Source organism: Mercenaria mercenaria, chromosome 6, assembly GCF_021730395.1.
Source record: "Mercenaria mercenaria strain notata chromosome 6, MADL_Memer_1, whole genome shotgun sequence".
Taxonomy (NCBI): Eukaryota; Metazoa; Mollusca; class Bivalvia; order Venerida; family Veneridae; genus Mercenaria; species Mercenaria mercenaria.
This window is the reverse complement of record NC_069366.1, coordinates 26,811,587-26,830,924: the sequence shown is the minus strand read 5'-3', so window position 1 is coordinate 26,830,924 and position 19,338 is coordinate 26,811,587. Positions and strand designations below refer to the sequence as shown.

Genomic DNA, 19,338 nt, shown 5'->3' with positions numbered 1-19,338 from the left:
ACGAGTGGAAAATAATGGAAATGACATTTTTGGTTTAGTATTTTATAAGGTTAGCGAACTATAGAGACTACCTTTGACCACTTTGGAACGTTGGACGTGCAGAACGAATGTCAGATTGAGTGGCGTCAGACTATCCAACTGCCTGACGTACTTATTTTTGAAAGAATCGCTTTAATTACTAGTTACATGTTAAATTACCGGTTAACGGGCTATCTTTCATAATGGTTTAATACTGTAGGTAATTAAGATAATGATTAATTGTTTTACATCTTTTTCTCTTTTCTTGTTTTCCTATCATGAAACGGTAAAACATTTCCGATCGCAGGCCTTCATTAAGCCACGCGAGTTATAACAGACAATAATATACATATAGATAAGTCTAGCAAGTCAGAAAAATAGATAAGTTAAAACAGAATAAAGAAACCACTTTTATCTCTGAAATGTACGGTGGTATGTTTAGGACATGCATTTATTCTTAAATTTTAAGATTAAATTATCTCGAGCGCACGACATCTTATTTCGAGCACTCGACATCTTATCTCGGGCGCACGACATCTTATCTGAAACGCTTTAATGATATAACTGTTTATCATTTATAATTGTCACTATTTTCACTATACTGTATTAAACTTAATTATAATTCCTTCTTTGTTTGCTACGAATTTCCATGAATCTAAACATAAACCAATTTTCCTGTTCTTATTTTACACAGTCGATCCCCAACTTTACATAATTTAATAGTTTATTTATGTCTCATCCATGCATATTTACATATTACAAAACATTTAATAAATACATCAATAAAAAGCATGGCCAATCTACTATAGATTTATAGGAGACTAACATTACTACATAACTTAAAATTACTTATTAAAAACAGTTGATCCATTTTATTGTCAGTGTATATTACTAGGTTTTTATTTATATCTACAAAAGTATAAATATATATCCATCCACAATTACAGTTGATCACATAAGCAATAAATAAATATGGACATTGCAATGAATGAATGAATGAATGAACGAACGAACGAACGAACGAACAAATGTATTAATGAAATGAATGAATTAATGAATGAATGAATGGATCGATGGATAGGTGGATGAATGAATATAATGAACGACTAGACCCATGAATATCTTAAAACAATTAAGGATTAAGATATGTAACAAATTCTAACATAGAAACCATGATAAATTGTGATATTGTAATATATGATGTATGAACAGTAACAATTACCGGTACTAAATTTTTCATGTTTAAAAATTAGATTACCATTGCTAATCCATACTTAAAGATCTGCCATAAAATAATAAAGATTAAGATACTGAAAAGAGAAAAATTGTGGCACTACTGCGCATAATAAGAAATGTTCTAAAAAACCATTTATCAACCCTGATCAGATCATAGGTGAACTGATTAGCAATGATTATCTACAATTAACTACAAACATAAAAGTAGTTACCTTAAAACAATGATAGAGCATTTATATACAATAAAAGGGATACTACATTTGAATAAAATGCAGATTGGTAAATGTAACCTTACCCATTTTAATGATATAAAGTATCAAAACGTGTAAGAAGTATATTATAGCAGGTTTTGGCAGTTAATTTGGCAATATCGGTGTTTGAGAGTACAAACATACTTTTTTGTTCATCATTCATATTAACAAAATCATCATTGATATCATTAGCTTTATCAAATAAAACAGTTCTAAGAGGTTGGTAAGCAGGACATTGTGTTAACACATGTATTTCAGTTTCAACATTTTGTTTACAAATTGTTTAGTGTCCGAAGTTCAAGCGTATTCATTAAAATGAATAAGCATGCCAGTATGACTTGAGACCGTTGCGTCATCTCATTGTAATGATTGAAAACAATGTAATATTAGCAAATATAAAAGACCTAAGAGTCATTGTTAATTGATCAATTAGTTCCTTTGTTATGTCAATGACACGTTAGAGGTTATAAATGATATTTTTCCTTCTTCATTTCCGAGTATATTTTCCGTCCTGGTTAAGTTTCAGAAGCCATTGTTTTATTTTTGTCATACGTTGTATATATTTATTATCTAGTGATATTGATAAAGACAACATATGTTATTTTATTTATAGACTTTGGATTCAAGGAATACTAACAGGTAACATGTTGATTCGTATTTTATGTGATCTCTAATATTTGAAATTATCTTAACGTAGTAATAGCTGCTTGGAAAATGAAAAACAGTATTTTGGCAATTGAACATTAAAATCGAAAAGAAAATTTATGTTTTTTTTTTGACAAACTTATGCATTTCCTACATCCTTAAAGATCTTGTTTGCAATTCGTGTTACAATTCATATTACAGGATAACACTCATTACATTTGACTTTCTATGTAATTTCATGCAAAATGCATTGTATATATAGTGTCAAATTACACCCCATATAATATGACTAAGCAATAAATAGACAATAATAAGTTTGTATGAGTAAACTGTTCACTATTATCTATAAATCACAACATTTTGATGCTAGAATACAATCATTTGACAAACGGCGTTAAGAAACCATTATGAATGTCAGTTTCAAGTGATAATATCAAATGAAATGAATTCTCACGATTTGTAATAAAAGAAAATGTTGCTCAGTAAAGTACCTCATCTATCAAACTATAAAACCTATTCACTGTTGTGAATTCTACTTCCTGGATTTCACTTGCGCGGGTGGACATCCATATAGACTGGCATCAGTCGTTAGAATCATTGAATGTAAAACACCTGGCCATAAAATCAATCCTCTCTGATACCACTATCTAAAAGAATTTACAATATCTCTTGCCTCTGTCTCTAACTTGAGATGAGCCTAGAGAGAAAATGTTTTTCTGAGAAAATAATTTAATGTCAGTATGAAGAAATTAATATTATTACAGACTATTTGATCTCAACAGACTTGGTAAGTCTAGTGGACATACTATATTTTTCCCCCAAAAAATGTTCTTTTTTCTACTTTTCAAGCATCATTTTTTTCATCGGAACAAAGAACTATCTACGATGAATTAAGAGATAAAAGATCATACAACAAGTAGAAAAATATAAATCATAAAACAAAAATATAAGGAGTTTTTTTCTATAACGACTAAAGTATGTTCTATATAAAGTTTTGCACGTGTATCCGTTTAAACAACCAATTTCCGTGTTCTTAATTTCTGACTATTACCTATTTGATAAGAATTAACCTTTAGCATGCTAGATAAATTGTCGTCTGCTGGAAATGTCGTCTGCTAAAATTGTAAAGTTCATTCAATTTGCTCCAAAATTTGAAGAAATATTGTCAGAGTAGCAAACAGCTTGGAACCTGATCAGAGGCCGATTTATCGGCGTCTGATCTGGTTCCAAGCTGTTTGCAAAGGCTGTTAAATTCGCCTGCAGCAGGCTAAGGGTTAAAGCAGTTGAAATATGTAGCAATGACATTTATTGTCATAGTATGTAAGTATGCAATATTGTAGTACTATCATTTCAAAACTTAACATTTACTTTATGAGAAAATTGTATTTAACACAATTTTAACAAAGAATAACATTATTGAATCGAAAAGAATAAGATATGATTTTTATTTCAATGACAAAACAATAATTTTCAACATCCTGAAGATCCTCTATGCACTTGTACTGTCGCTTTTCGGCATACGTTTGATGACACCACGAATATTCAAGTATTTATAAGTACGTTCATTAGAACACTAACTATAAAACCGGGCACAGTTGAAATGGATTTAAGTGCTTTAGATTTGTATCTGTAAAGTGTAATTTAACTTTAATCACGGGATTTTGACTCTTTGTCATGATTGGTCACGTTGTCAGTTGTAAGCAAAGGCCAGAATTATAGGGTATATATTAAGTTTAATTGGTAAATGTGGTTTAAAAGGCGGGAGATAGCCCGTGGGAGGTTAATTATTCGAACTCGTGCCGTACCGTACTTAAACTGCGCTTTTCAGAAAATAAGTAAATACTGTAAGATCGCAACATTAAATGATGTTTTCCTCTTTGTTTGCTGTGTGGTAAGTCTGTTTTTTTTATATATTGTAGCTGTAGCATGTTTTATCTTTGCAATAGGAAGCACTTTTGTTTATTTGTTCATTTACTTATCTGTTAAATAGATAGATATTTATTTATATATTTATTTATTGCTATATTTAGCTTTCAAGTTTTTTTTCTTTTTAGCAATTCCAACAGGTTTAAAGCTAATGAAGACATAAACATACAGAACTTGGTGGATTTCTTTACACTTACGGACTTCTTGATTGCCTTTGATGGTTTTAATGTCATTACTTATAACTCGGTGTTTAGTTAAAGAATGAATTGCCGTGCAGATATAAAATTGTATTTGAAAAGGGTTGATAGTAAATGGAAGAGCTGCTACAAAAATAAGCACGTTTTTTTTTTTTTTTTTTTTCTTTTTTTTTTTAAAAAAAATCCTTAATCAAACGCTATTTAGCTTTATCTATCATTATGTGTCGGTAAAAATTCTGATATTTTGCAGTAATAGGCTTTATACATAAAAATCCACACACCCTTTAAAAAGCGTATATTTGAGCCGTGCCATGAGAAAACCAACATAGTGGGTATGCGACCAGCATGGATCCAGACCAGCCTGCGCATCCGCGCAGTCTGGTCAGGCTCCATGCTGTTCGCTTTTAAAGCCTATTGGAATTGGAGAAACTATTAGCGAACAGCATGGATCCTGACAAGACTGCGCGGATGCGCAGGCTGGTCTGGATCCATACTGGTCGCATACCCACTATGTTGGTTTTCCCATGGCACGGCTCATTTGGCTATACAATTCTTTTATGAGAATTTAACTTCAATACAATTTTATTTATGTATTAACCAATTTTATGCTATATTTACAAATAAGCGACCTTCATAGTACAAACATAACATAACATTACAAGTTTTAGATAAAATTTAGATCAAATAACAATATCCAATATGAAAAACAAAAATCACCAGAAACAAGAGCACTTTTACGGATATAAAAGAGTTTTTATTGCTTATAGAAAAAGGCGTCGGTGTTGGCACATCTTATTTTATTACAAACATGATGCTAATTGAAGTCAATGTTTACAATTTAATTTCTGAATAACAATACAAACTTGTTCAACATATTTACTGATTTTTTATTTTTTTATTTTTTTTTGTGGTGGGGGGGGGGGGGGGGGGGGGCAACAACATAAAAAGTTGTTGTTTTTTTCATGTATTTATTGTTGGTGCTTTGGTGGATATCTAGACTGGCACCCGTCCCTATGTTTGTTCTTATTTACATATATAAGTTTTCTTCATTAAGTAACTCCAGCAGGACATTTTTATTGCCTCCGGCTCCGAACATGTATGGTTCAGCCATCAGATAAAATTGTGCTATTTTAGAGGCTTAAAATTTTCTTATAAAATGTTTGCAGTGTTTATATATATATATATATAAATAACAATGCAGCCAGGGAGCCAGGGAGCCAGGCTAGCGCGTATCAGGAAATAGTGAAATTCGTTATATAGAAAGATAATGCTAGATTAGAAGTAAATGTATATATACATATATATATATTCAGTTTGTGGGCGAGTCGTAATGAAGTTTTCGTTAAAAATCGCTTTCTTATCAAATGATCATATCTGACAAATACGGAAACGTTTGTTCGCGTGTTTGTATCTTAATTCATAGAGGAATAGATTAAGTTCTCAAAAAAAGTAACCATGTCATTGGAATAGTGGTGGTCTGTTATAACGTTGAGATCTGTATACAATTGGTGCTGGAGAGGTGAAAAACGATGTAATAATGAACGACATCGCCTTTGTTCTTTTTAACCATTTTAGTCACTCGTGCACTCTTTGTATGAAAGTTATGAAGTTAAACATAGCCCAGGTAAGGGTAAAGATAATGAATATGCTGATTTATTTAAAACCACGTTATTTGATATACTGAACACTGACCGTTACACATATGGAATAAAGGTAAAGTCACCTGTGATGTGGTCACCGTCGGCATGTCAAAGGCGACCAGCATCGTAAATACGCATGCTTCTAACTCTCGTTTTGTTACTTATGTATCAGATGAAATGTTTTTGGCTTGAGCAAAATACACGTCATCTCAATTTCATGTATAAATGTAATACAGAACTAATTTTGAAAGAAAAAAAAAACGTTTCCTATACTCTGGAAAATAATAAGACATAACCGAAAATATGATTAAGGGGACGCATATTGCTACATTCACAGTTCATATAGCAATGCGGAAGGGGTGCATATTCAAGAAATCGATGGTGGGAAAATAAAAAACATATTCCTAAACTGATATAATACTGATGGACACCTGTAATATTCAGTATTCTGTAGAAAAGGATGTGGTACTATGAATGTAATAGGAAAACAGAGGTCTTTGTGAAAGTACATTCAACACAAAATATTAAGCTTTTGTATAAGGAAAAAACAGGTTTTTTACAATAACAGTGTTCCAAATAATGTTGAAGGGATGAGATTTTCTTTCTAACACACCAGGTTTGCTTAAACATGTAAAAAATTAACGCCACGTCTGTTCATCTCGGGATGGACGCCATATTTGTCATTGATAAGAAATGTAAACAAAAAAATCAGAGTGGGATTAGCATTGCAAGGGCATAACATGACATTCTACACAATGAATACCTTAGAACAGATATCTAAGATGCTACACAGGTCAGGCGGGTTAAATGCATAATGTCGATCACTTGAAATTCATCTTGAAAAGGTGGTTAATTTTAGTTTGTTTACATGGTTTTTAATTTTCCCACGACTTCTCGGCGATTCACTGCAAATGTATTACTGCGCCGGACGAAAGGTAACTCTAATAGGAGAGATCGCCGTGACGTCACGCGTTAACACCTGTTTATCTGGTGGTTGGCAAAACAAGTGTTTTTAACACCATTTGCGTATTGAATCAGAATTTTTAATTTTTAATAACTTTTTTGCTCATTTATGGATTTTAAAAATTCAAAAAGATTTGAAATACTAACAATCTTCATATTTTTGTATCCAAATATCTTTTTTCAATGAATAACCGTTTTAAATGACATATAATTTTAAAAGCGGCGTAGTGATTTTCACAACCTTTAGTAAAACAGTGTAAGTTAAGCGTTCATAACTAATCCATTTTATTTCGAAATAACAATTAAAAGTAATCAATAAATTGCTTGTTTTATAACCTTTCCATTGATCAAAAAATTATTTATGTAATTTGTGTTTTAAGAAAGTTTAGACCGTTAGAAAAGCATCACTGTTTACAAAAAACATGGACGATCGGCTTCTGCCCACCCGATCACTGTCTTATCAGTTCTAAAAATAGAAAATACACCGGATTTGTATACAAACACGATCTCTCCTATAAACAACGGAGACAACTTAGGTGTCAGCACGTGTACGATTTTTAAAAAAACATGTCGATGATTATAATTTCTTATCAAATAATGAATCCTATTCAGATATTCGTCTTTAATATTAGAAAATTATTAATTTCTGTGGACATTTGTCAAATAATATTACTTACAGTGGACTACTTTGCGCATCAAACTGGTTTCCGCTTCAGTTGTGAGGCACTTCCGTTATACTTTTTGACAACAATAACAAAACACAAAATGAATCAATAAAGTCACTTATAAACCGACTGCTACTTAAATCAGTGTAAGTAAAGTTGTTGTTACAACATTATACATGTTCGTTACGTTATGATATAAAGTTTATCTTGAACTGCCAAATCCATTAATTACGTTTAGATGATATTGCATTTACAACTTATTTGACCCCGTTTTTTACGTGAATGACAGCATTCTCGTGCAACTCGTGCAAACAGAATTATGAAAAGTATGGTGGAGAATTCAAGGACAAATTATAAATGACATTAAAGTGAGGATAACTGTATATTCGTCCAGTTTTGATCATTGACATTCCTGCTGTGTATTAGTAACTTTTGTGAACAAGATTAGAATGTTGCTTTTGCACATATACACATTCACTGTGGGGAACCACATGATCAAAATAATCTCTAAACCAAAGTTATATTTTGAAGAACATGAATAAATTTCCTATCATGATAAGAGATGAAATTTAAACATAGCCTATCATATGACTAATGAAAATTGTTAAATTATCATGTAGTTGACAATAATGATAGATATCCTGTAATTACAAACACTAAGGAAAATAAGAAGTATCAGTTTCTTGAAGTGTTCCAGATAATCAGAAGGTGATTGTGATTGAAATATATGTAGTTTTATGATACATATGTGTTGCCATATGATAGGCTGTATTTTAGATTTACAGCAAAAGCTGTTTCAATATTTTCCCATATTATTCATATATTTATTTTGGTTTAGAGATTATTTTGATCATGTGATTCCCCACAGTGACATTGATTGGACCTCTCAACCAAATTTCATACCTTATTTTTGGGATTTTTAAGACAATACAATTCAAAAGTTTGTTGAATGTGTTTTGATATTTAAGTGCATTGTAGTTCATGAATACCAAGTTAAAAATTAATAATGGCAACATTTCTAGGCCTTTATTGTAAGCCACTAGACTTCTGTAATGATAAATGTTTAATGTATTAAGGGGAATATACTCTTTTAGTTTTGTAATGTGGCATTCCTTGACCACCGTATCTTTTCTTATGCACTACTTTGTAAACAAACTAAATAATGTATTTTAGCTCACATATGCGAAATGAAAAGCAAGACAGTGAACTTATTTCACATTCTTTCTTTAAATTAGAATCTGTAAGACATTGATAAATGTTTGGACAAAGTGAAGCACTATTATTTTCGCACCAGAAAGTCTTAATTGTTGACTTTGAATGTACACAAGAAGTCTTATGTAATTCAACAATAACTTTCTTGTTTATTTTAGTGAGCAATCCTTTGTGTACTTATAACAGTTGAAACAGTATTCATTTCATTAACCAAAACCTTGCACTTTTTTGCAGGTAAATTTTATAATACCCCACCCACTTTTTTCTAATTTCAAAGTATGCGTCCCCTTAAAACGTGAAGAAAAATATACCGTGAACGTACTGAAACAAAAAAAATATTGATACCGTAGTATTCTTTTAATACTGACCTTCAACTGTTTTTGGCATTAACAGGAGGTTATTTTGTAGAGTAATGTGTTTATTATTATTATTATTATTACTACTATTATTATTATTATTATTATTATATTGTCAGCTGGGATGAAATGATACAAAACTTAAATTAAAGTAAAAAAAATTAAGATCTAACCATAATCAGTGCAACGAACAAATTAATTAAGCGCTGTCCAGGCAAGACCAAGATGCGAAAGAGAGAGGGGGTGACTCGGTGTATTCCGAGTAAGGATTATTTATTCTAAAATCGGATATTTATAATGGCCTATTAACTTGAACAGATCAAGCTGTCACAAAACTAGCCATCTTATGAAATATTAAATAGTATCAATACACTATCAATGGTCTCGTTTTATTGATTTAACCTCGAGTTTTCAATATTTTTACAATGAATTGCCCATCTTACGCTAAATTTCGTCAAGTTACGTCGAAACATTAACAAGGGGTTTAAGCTTGTCACAAAGGTCTGAATTCAACAGTTTATTAGAAAATGAACTCCAATTACAGAATGTGTTCTTTTAAACTTTCCAACAGTCAAAAGCATTAATCGTTGACCTATCTATTGGCCTAGTCAGGATTATGCAAATGAAATCAATGACAAGATATACGGGCTTATTGAAGCAAAATAATTTAAAATGGATAATGTTCGGTTCTCAGTCCTGCTCTCTGTTGGATGATCATTTGTGGACGACGGCGCTTTGTTCGCTAGCCTAAGTGTATTCATACTGGATTTTTTTCTGTCTTTTTTTTATTTCAAGTTGTAAGTACTTATTGCTTTTCTTTATTTTTCACGCTTGTTTTCAGACAAGACGATGTGCTTCTTTTCTGGTTGTAATGTTGTTACTAGTATAAGGATACGCATTTATATTTTAAAGGGACTGATTCTCTAGATTTTGGCAGAAAAGGTCTTTCTTTATAACTGATATTTGGTCATATTATGAGCATTAGAACGTGACTTTTTGTTTCTAAACTATTTTTAAAAAATGCTAAATCAAGACAAATCATGTTTGAGTCGGGAATCGGACCTGGGTTACCTCGGCAATAGATACTTTACTACCATCTTGACCAAAACACAAGGGAGGAATTCTACTTTACAACCAGGGGCGTCGGAAGGTGTTTGATATTGGGGCCGCGAGGGCGAGGGGAGGGGGGGGCTAGGTACGGGAGGGGGCATCCCTCCCGTAAGGGGGGGTAAGGGGGACCTCCCCCTGAAATTTTTTTAAAACAGGATCATAAATGGCGAGTTCTGTTTGCTTTTTAAGGGTGCTGAATCGAATCTCAAGTCTCCGTATTTTCTTACTATTTACTGACTATAAGCAAATTAAAGTTTAATAAACTCTTTTAATTAAATAATGTATAACGCAATACAAGAATGCTGTTTGTTTTTTTTTTTTTTTTTTTGTATTTAATGTATTAAACAATAATCATTCTTGTGACATTCATTTCTTATTTTTGTTTGAAATATCATTTTTTGAGAAAAACCAATTTATGAAATTTAATTCCTTACATCTTAGCGATGTGTAAATCTTAACACTTACCTCTTTTATTAAATAAAAACATAATTATTTTTCTGAATTTTATAAGCTTTGCGGCTGGGTATAGCTTAAACGTTATATTGACTAAAGACATGCCACTTAAAAACATGCTGATTTGTTCATGCGTGATTAAGCCCAATCACGGACACGTGTGTATGACTCCAATTAACACCCCGATGTGTCACCGTCACCACGGAAAACCACTAATCTGGACAGCGTGTACAAAATATTGGGTCCGCGGACCTGGGGACTCCAACTTATGAATTTACAAAAAATCGTTTTTGGGCAAATTATTGGGGCCGCGGTCGCGGCTCCTGCGGCCCCACTTCCGACGCCCCTGACAACCGTTTATATGTAAAGCTTTATAATTAAGGTAGTTTACTAAAAACGTTCTTCAAGTTTTTAAATTTTGAATGAAAAAAAAGTAACAATAAGTACTTCTCATGTTTTTCCACAATATTATAATCTGTATGTACCTAAGTTTCAAAGCCTTCTTAAAGAAATGTAAAAAAAATCCGGATATCTAAATATTTTTTTCTTTTTTTGTTTGTTTAAAAGTACGTGTTTTTCAGTACAAAAATTGTAAGAATCCATGATGTGTAATATTTTGGTAAGTTTCTCACTTTCCGAGACATGTTTGTTATACGTACGTGCTATTTTCTCTGTGATTGCCTTTTCTGGTTCTAATGGCGCTTTTTTTTTCTTTTTTATGTTGTTAAAACAAAGAAGTATTGTTTTTATAGCTCTTCGGTTGAAAGAATGGAAATTTATAACAAATTCACGTACAAGGATGTATGAATCGCGCATTTGGATGCAATTTATGTAAAGGGCTTGAACCCGGATGCCCAGCTATAGCCGCACCCCAAAGTCTTACTGAACGATTTTTCATTGAAAAAGAGAACAAGGGGAATTTTCTGTTTAAACCTAAATATAGCTCAACACGCAAAAGACTTCGTAATGTGGAGAATGCCGCAATCGGACACGGAAAATGCGTAATTTGTCATTACGGACCCAATACCTTAATTACTTTCGACGTTTCTCACATTTTCAGGACTTTGGGACAAATGAATATAGGCAAATTGTACGTGACATTTCTACAATACATTTGCGTAGTACTAGTCTAATGCATAAACTTAAATGCATGAAATGTTTGGTAACAAGGTTATTTGTTAAGTTGATTTTAAAAACCAGATACTAGCAATATCTTTCCTGTTACCTCCCTTTTAGTGTTTTAGACATAATTTCTCAAAGGAACTTCTTAAAAGGTTGTGATAAAAATTTGATGTGTTATAAAAATCCAGTACGTTTGATGGGTGTATTTCTCGTGATCACAAAAATACTGTTTCGGAATTACATAATTCTAATAAAAATTAGAATAAGTCAGGGAAAATGCTCTCGTTTCTGATCGAGATTAAAAAAATAAATATCAAAAGGTGAGTTAGTTTACGAGCTGAAACCAATTTGCTTGGAAGATATAAATATTTCGCATGAAATTCATGAACTCATTGAGAAATGATAGCGCGATAATTTCCTGATGTTTTTACTGAACAAGCGAAGGCTTATGAATGACTGCCAATACGGTGTTAGATAGTGAAGACTGCAGACTTCTTGTGTATATGCAATTATTACCTATCTCGTACCTGAACAATTACCATATTTACCACAAAACGCTCCACAATATAAAAATCTCCAAAGATTTAATAAAAATACCAATAAGCATAAACGAACTTAATTGGAAGCAAATCATATTACCAAAAGTTTTTTTTTATATAAAATAACTTCTAAACTACCTGTACTGTTATTGCCTGCATTATACACGTAATGGCATGGGTAATTTATCGTTTATTTTTGTTTTCCTGATAAGCATATAAAGAAAAAACAAATTCGTATTCCAAGAAGTTTGAACAACCTTTGGACCTTATAAACTTGAAATACAAGACACAATGATCATTTTTAATGTATATCTGAAGAAGAGTTTTCAGTAATTTATTTGGGCAGCGCATTTTGTTATTAAATCTATCCTTTAATTTGAGACATTACGGTACCACGATATTTCTTTGTTTTAATGAACCACTGAGAATTTTCTACGCAATGATTTAGCAGGTATATATATACTGTCAGAATCAAAACATAAACATTGGGGAATCTGTAAATGATAGAAAATTGTATGTGGAACAGTGCATTAATGTCTTGTGTGTGATTTTTGAATTTTCGCTGGGAGGTAACGACTTCTGTTAAATTTAAAATACATGATTAGATTTTCTAAATAGTGTATATACGTCTTCGGAAATTTCAGTGATGTTCGAATAAAACATATAACTGATAAAAGGCGCAAATACTTCACATGTATTTCTTGGAATTACTAAATAGGTATGTTTTAAAACGGATAACATAACACGTGATTTTTGGGATTCGGTTTCAAGAATGAAACTAGTCTTCGAAAACGCGACGTAGAAAATGAAAGATTGGATCATCCGTTTCCATCCAGGTGTATATATTTATTCAAATATTTCAATGTCATGTTACACGATATTGCGGATATCGAGCGCCGACATCATCACCCTTGTTTCGTTACGTTTTATATAGAGGTATTGATAACGAATGCAAGGAAAATCATGAATACAAATGGTTTGATGGCAACTGAGGAATTTCTAATTCCACGAATATTGCAAACTTTATTTTTACCGAAGAATGAGAGATTATAACGTAAATTTTGTGTGCTTTATCGGGTATTCATGTTTACATTCTTTATAACACTCTTTAACTGAAATACAGACTCGAACTGTTAGAAAAAAATACGGTTTGAAAAATGGCATCTGAAATCTAATGTACGCAATATCCATTTTAAAAAAACGTCGAATTATTCATGAAAGTGTCGAGAAATTATTATTTTAAAAAAATTCTATAACCAGCCCCGAAGATAGGTATGCGCACTGAAACATCCATTTTAAAGAGCATACGGTGAAAAAACATGAGATCCTACAATAAATGTTATATTATATCAAGCTAAGTTATTCAGGTGCGATTTATCGAAATATCAAAGCACTATGAATCATTGGTGGGGGGGGGGGGGGGGGGGGGGGGACACATCGTGCTGGTATCATTTGTGGAGGCATAATCGTGATCCAGCCGGGACTTGAACCATGCACGATTCTCACAGGTCTTGTTCTACAAGCCATCTCTTATAACGATAACGATTGCAAGGTATCAAAATGTTTGTAAGCGTAAGATCATCAATCTATCCTAAAAATACATCTTTATTGAAGTTGATATCATGGCTATGCGGATGGTATCTCAAAACCATAATTGCTTCCAATTAAAGAGAATCTGCTAATCGAACGCTGTAATCGCTTAAGTGACTGGTTTATCGCGAAATCGTTGATAAATGCCAAGATAAGGTAAAATATACATGTATATCTTACCTGCAAAATCTACGTTTTATCAGTGCTTGCTGTAACTACACGCATTAATTACTTTGCTTCGCTTTCGGTTGCAGCTTTATGAACCTCGAAAAGCGAAAAAAAAAGTATGTCCTTTGGAGAAGAATTCGGGCAAAGCTTTATAATTATAAATTACGAAACGACGGTATAAATTTTTATTGTTGAAAATTTTCAGGGTTGTTAACTGATCAAGTACCGATAAGATCTTAATATCAATTTGCTTTGATAAATGTTTTTTCAAAAAAAAGAAGTAGCAATCATGAGCAAGATAACGTTTTCTTTTAAACATTTTCACAACAAACGGCTATATCTAAAAACATTACAAAATGCATTTTTGCCAATATATTCAAATTTGTATTTATACATTTTTTTTCTTCGAAAACTACATCAATACCTAGAATATGCGTTTTTTTTTGTGTGCGAGTCAACTTGAACCCGTACTTCCATTAAATATTGCTGGTATTAGCTATCATTGCTTGATCAATGACTACGATATAAAATTCATTACTGCTTCGTGTGTATCCGTAAAACGCATTCTCATCCATCAGAGGTTCGTCAAAATCCCTAGACGAACTAGGGAACCATGGTATGCGAGAATGGTAACATGAGGTACAGTTGAATCAACTGCTAGGATTTCTGACAAAAATGCGTATCACCTCAAAAAAAAAAATCCAAAAAAAATCAACGTTTACAACACAACAAAGAATCCTTGTAGATCTATATTTCTCTCAAATGTTTTTCTTTTTCTTTTCAGACTAGCCAGGAAGAAAGGAATCCGTTCCACATTTACACTGCGTAGAAACAGACGCAGTTTTCTGAAGTTATTTCGAACGCAATATAGCTAGCATTCATAGATTACCTTGATAACAAGTTGAAATCGCAAAATCACATGGAGATCTGCCATATTGCGTTATGAACTAGTCATATAGACCGAGAGAAAAGTAACACCGCCCATGATTTTGCATTTCGTTTTTGAAATGCATTTTTGCAATCTGGAGTAAGAGTTCACTGCAAAGAAAACCTTTCCAGATCCAGATCTTGTGAGAACAGCTCAACACATGTTTAAGCGTTTTATGCCATGTGTTTGAGCGAAGCAGATACCGTACCGAAGAAAGTTTTTATTCCTTCTATTAATTCATAGAGATATTCATAAACTATCAGATATAACTCACCAAAACAGTAGGCGAAAGATAAACATTGAAAATCGCTCCGTTGCTGAATGATTCAGTAATCTATAAAGATTGGTATAACGATAAACGATCTAATAACTTTAACTTACTTTCTTAGAAAGTTTTAGTTCAGCTGTGTTATCTTCACTGATCTTCTCGATTGGAAAAGATTTACAAACGTCTAGACGTGTTTAGTAATCAATAACGTAATCACTAATTACTAATGGATTACACCTCCATAATCACTTAATGGGAGCTACGTTACAAGTTCTAAGATTACTCTTCACGTTAAAAGATAAACTGGATTAACAAGTGCATTTCTTAAATCTGAACAAAATTGGAATATATAAGATTTTTCAAGATGATGGAGGTACGAGCAAGCACGTCAACGTCTTTCAGTAATGGACCAAGTTGCTCAAGTGGTACGAGTGGGCCTCCGCCTATTTTGCCGAGAGGTCCAACAAAACGATTGTGTCTTTCAGAACGTATATTATTTACAAAGGCTAGACTAAATAGATTGTCTCAACGAAAGAAGTTATTGTATAAAGAAGCTCACGAGGATAGATTCGCTGAAAATACGGACCTTAATGAAAATGAATTACTTATGGAGGCAGCTAAGGCCGGAAAGGATTCTAAGGTAAAAGCGTTGTTAGGGGATGGAATTTCTACAGACCATGTTGATGAAAATGGTCGTTCTGCGCTTCATTGGGCGGCAGAATATGGATATATTAGGGTCGTTTATACCTTGATCGAGGCAGGCTGGGATGTCAACTTGATGGACAGTAAAAACCATACACCGTTACACGTGGCGTGTGATCACCATAACGGTAACGTAGCTGCGTGTATGATTGCGCATGCTTGTAAGATTCGAACACAGGACTTAAACGGTTGTACACCGTTGCATAGAGCGATACACTCAAATCTAGAAACTATAGCGTGCATGTTGTGTAACCTTGGCGCAGACGTCAATACCAAGACGAAAACCGGATGGACGCCCTTACACGAAGCTGCGCGTATTGGGAATGAGTACGTAGTAAGAAAACTTATCAAAGATGGAGCCGACGTCAACGCAATAGCTGAAAACAACGCATCCGCCTTTCTAACTGCGGTTTTCTACTACCGCATCGCGCATAGATCTTCCTATATATGTTTGGAACCGATCCTTAGTATGCTCATTGACAGCGGTTGTCAACTTAGCTTTACTGATGGCCAATGGTCCCCTCTAACCGCCGCCATTTCTGTGTATAACAGCCGAATTGCGGGAAAACTTATTTATCATGGCTGTCTGCTACCAGAATCTCAGGGATACCGGCGAAGTATTCTCGTCGATGCATTTACAAAATGTGATAATTACGTCGTGAAATTACTTATTCATGCCGGGTATAGAGTTACCCCAGACGAAGTTGACCAATGTGCCAAAAGGATACCGACATTTTCTCTTTCATTTTTGAAGCTTGCCTTTCCTGGGTATGACACTAGAGGGCGCCAGGAAATAGAAATACTGAAGTTCCTACGGCACAGAGCTAGCCAACCTCTAACTTTACAAGAACTTTGCCGGAAGTCAATACGCGTAGGAATAAATGCCGCATCGCGTGATTCTTCTATTTTAGGAAGGATTCCATTGCTTCCACTTCCGGAGACACTGAAAAATTTCATTGCCTTACGAGACTATGCAATAAGATACATTTAGACTTCCGGTTTTTAATATCGTGCAATATACAACATGCAGTATGTGCAATCTGTGATTTAATCGCATCTTTCAGCATTTACCAAGGTTCAAGTCATATTTAGCTGCAGTATTATGTTGACCGGGGTGTAGATATGGACTCACTATTATCTATGTCGTCTTAGAGAATGTGTTCAAACGTTTAGACGTTAGTAATATAAAGACTCGCATGCATTATGTATCTTTAGATTGTATTCATCTCTTAAAAATTGTCACCACCGATTTTGCTTAACTGGTTGTATGTATGTTTAATGTTTATACAGGGGTCTTTTTACATCAGTCACTTGCCTTTCGCCGTTCTGCGTTCTAAACTCAATTTTAAATGTAGAATTGCTCCATGTGAGGAATTCATCCAGCTGGCCTATGAAAACTTCAGAAGTTCTACCGATGGATCCGCCCATGCTTATATATGATCTTCCTCAATTATGCGTTAAAGGTGGATAATCAGATTTTGGCCATGTAACGGATTTGCTCGAAACTTTAGCATCTGATCATTTACACTCATTTATGTTCACTTAACACTTAATACAAATTAGATTTTCACTGGAGGTATTTTTAAAATTTCATTTTCCTATCCTGGTTGCCCAACCAAGATAGAGTTATTTTATCATAAGTATAAATTTGATAAACATACTTTGCCTAAGGAAATGTATAAATATTAGACATATTGTAATATATTTGTAAAATATTTGCATTAAAAATTATGTATTTAGATGGAATTGATCAGAAACACAAGTTTGAAAAATTATTATTACCTCCCTTTGCCTATCTTGGTTGCGCAACCAAGATAGATTGGAAATAAATGAATTTAGAAGCTACACACAGCTTTAAAACTTGCATTTTGGTTCAGATTGTTCAATAGTTGTTATGTCTATCAAATGCAAATGTAAAACTAGACATTGTATCGAAATAAAAAGAAATACCCAGCTTTTTATATACTTTCATATTAAAGGGGAGTAATTACAAAATTTTATAAAAATAATAAAATATACATTTCAAATAGAAATCTAACTCTGTGTAAATCGGTCTTTTTGTTCCTTAAATAATTCTCTACCAGAATATACAAAAAGTAAAAAATGTCATTAAATGTTGAATAAATGTGATTGACCACCTTTAAGGGCTGGAAAGTCACCGTATATTCTAAATGTTGTCGGTATGTCTTAGACAAAGCATAAATGTACAAAATGGAAAACGATTCAGGTAAACGTTGGGAAAAAAGAGAACCGTCTTCCATATGCAGCCAAACTTTTTATGCATATTGCGGAAACCAACTTTTCGGTTTTAATTGACTGCATTAACTTTCTGTACCGTTGACTTTTTCTCATGGTTACTGTATATTTGCATTATATTTTACATATACCATATGACTTCTGTTGTTGTTTATTTTTCTGATCGTTGTGACGTGTCTATATGGTGTGCCGTTGTGCACGTCTGGGTTGAAGAAAAATCACTATCTGAGAGTAGAAGTGTACTATATTCTTTATAAAACTGATATCTTTTTAATTTCTTCAAGGTAGATTAATTGCTGTGCTCAAAGTCGTCAAAGATTTCAGAGTCTGAAATGTTGCCAGGAATTCAAATCATGCATAGTATTTCGGCAAATACGCTGACTATTTATCTTCAAGCAAGGTTTCATGAAAAAAATGTATGTCATTTAATAGAATTGGTGTGAATCGAAAATTTTGCATTTTAAGTTTAAAATTTTAGGCTGGATTAGCGCACTAAACAAACCGATCAAAAGAATTATAGCGTTTTTCTCTGCTGATAACTATTGCAGTCAACCATCTGCGTGCAGTTTAATGAGTTGGGTTTAGTGTCGTTCTTCAACAATATTTCTTCAGGCTGTGTCGAAACCCCAGTATTTTCATTTTTGAGAAAAAAAAAAAGAAAATATTTTTCAACCATTTAGAATTTAGCTATCAGACAGCTGTTGTCATACGAGAAATTCATATAAATTCTTTGGACCATTTTTTTTTGTACTTCTAAATCCTCAAATATCTTAAAGTTTAGTTTCAGGCAGGCATTTTATCACCAAACAAGAGAAAAGAAATGAATTAAATTTTTACCTTGAAAATAAACCAATTTTCTGCGTAGGTATTGAAAAATGTTAATACATAATGTTCTGCGAAAATATGCGGAAGTTCGTTTCTTCAATTTGTATTCGAAACAGTTGCCTATATTTTATATAAGCAGTATATCTATAATTTCAATATTTTACGATTATGTCATTCTAAAATCTCGATAAATGCGATATTGAAGACACTAGAAACACAAAGTGTTTCAAGTCGAGAGTTTAAGCAAGAAAAGGTTGGCACCCTTTTA

At 32.9% G+C, this 19,338-nt stretch overlaps 1 protein-coding gene across 5 annotated transcripts; it reads left to right on the top strand.

Moving 5' to 3' along the window:
* The first annotated feature begins 1,990 nt into the window (after positions 1–1,990).
* Positions 1,991–18,380, top strand: LOC123549341 (ankyrin-1-like). Of its 5 annotated transcripts, none has more exons than XM_045337355.2 (2): positions 1,991–2,144; positions 14,876–18,380. In XM_045337355.2, exon 2 carries the CDS (start codon positions 15,652–15,654, stop codon positions 16,978–16,980), a length of 1,329 nt encoding a protein of 442 aa, XP_045193290.2. In that variant the 5' UTR covers positions 1,991–2,144; positions 14,876–15,651; the 3' UTR covers positions 16,981–18,380. The 5 variants fall into 5 exon arrangements, with proteins under 5 accessions (XP_045193290.2, XP_045193289.2, XP_045193291.2 ...); XM_045337354.2 differs by lacking the exon at positions 1,991–2,144 and adding an exon at positions 3,860–4,041; XM_045337356.2 differs by lacking the exon at positions 1,991–2,144 and adding an exon at positions 12,765–12,784.
* The last annotated feature ends 958 nt before the right edge of the window (positions 18,381–19,338 follow it).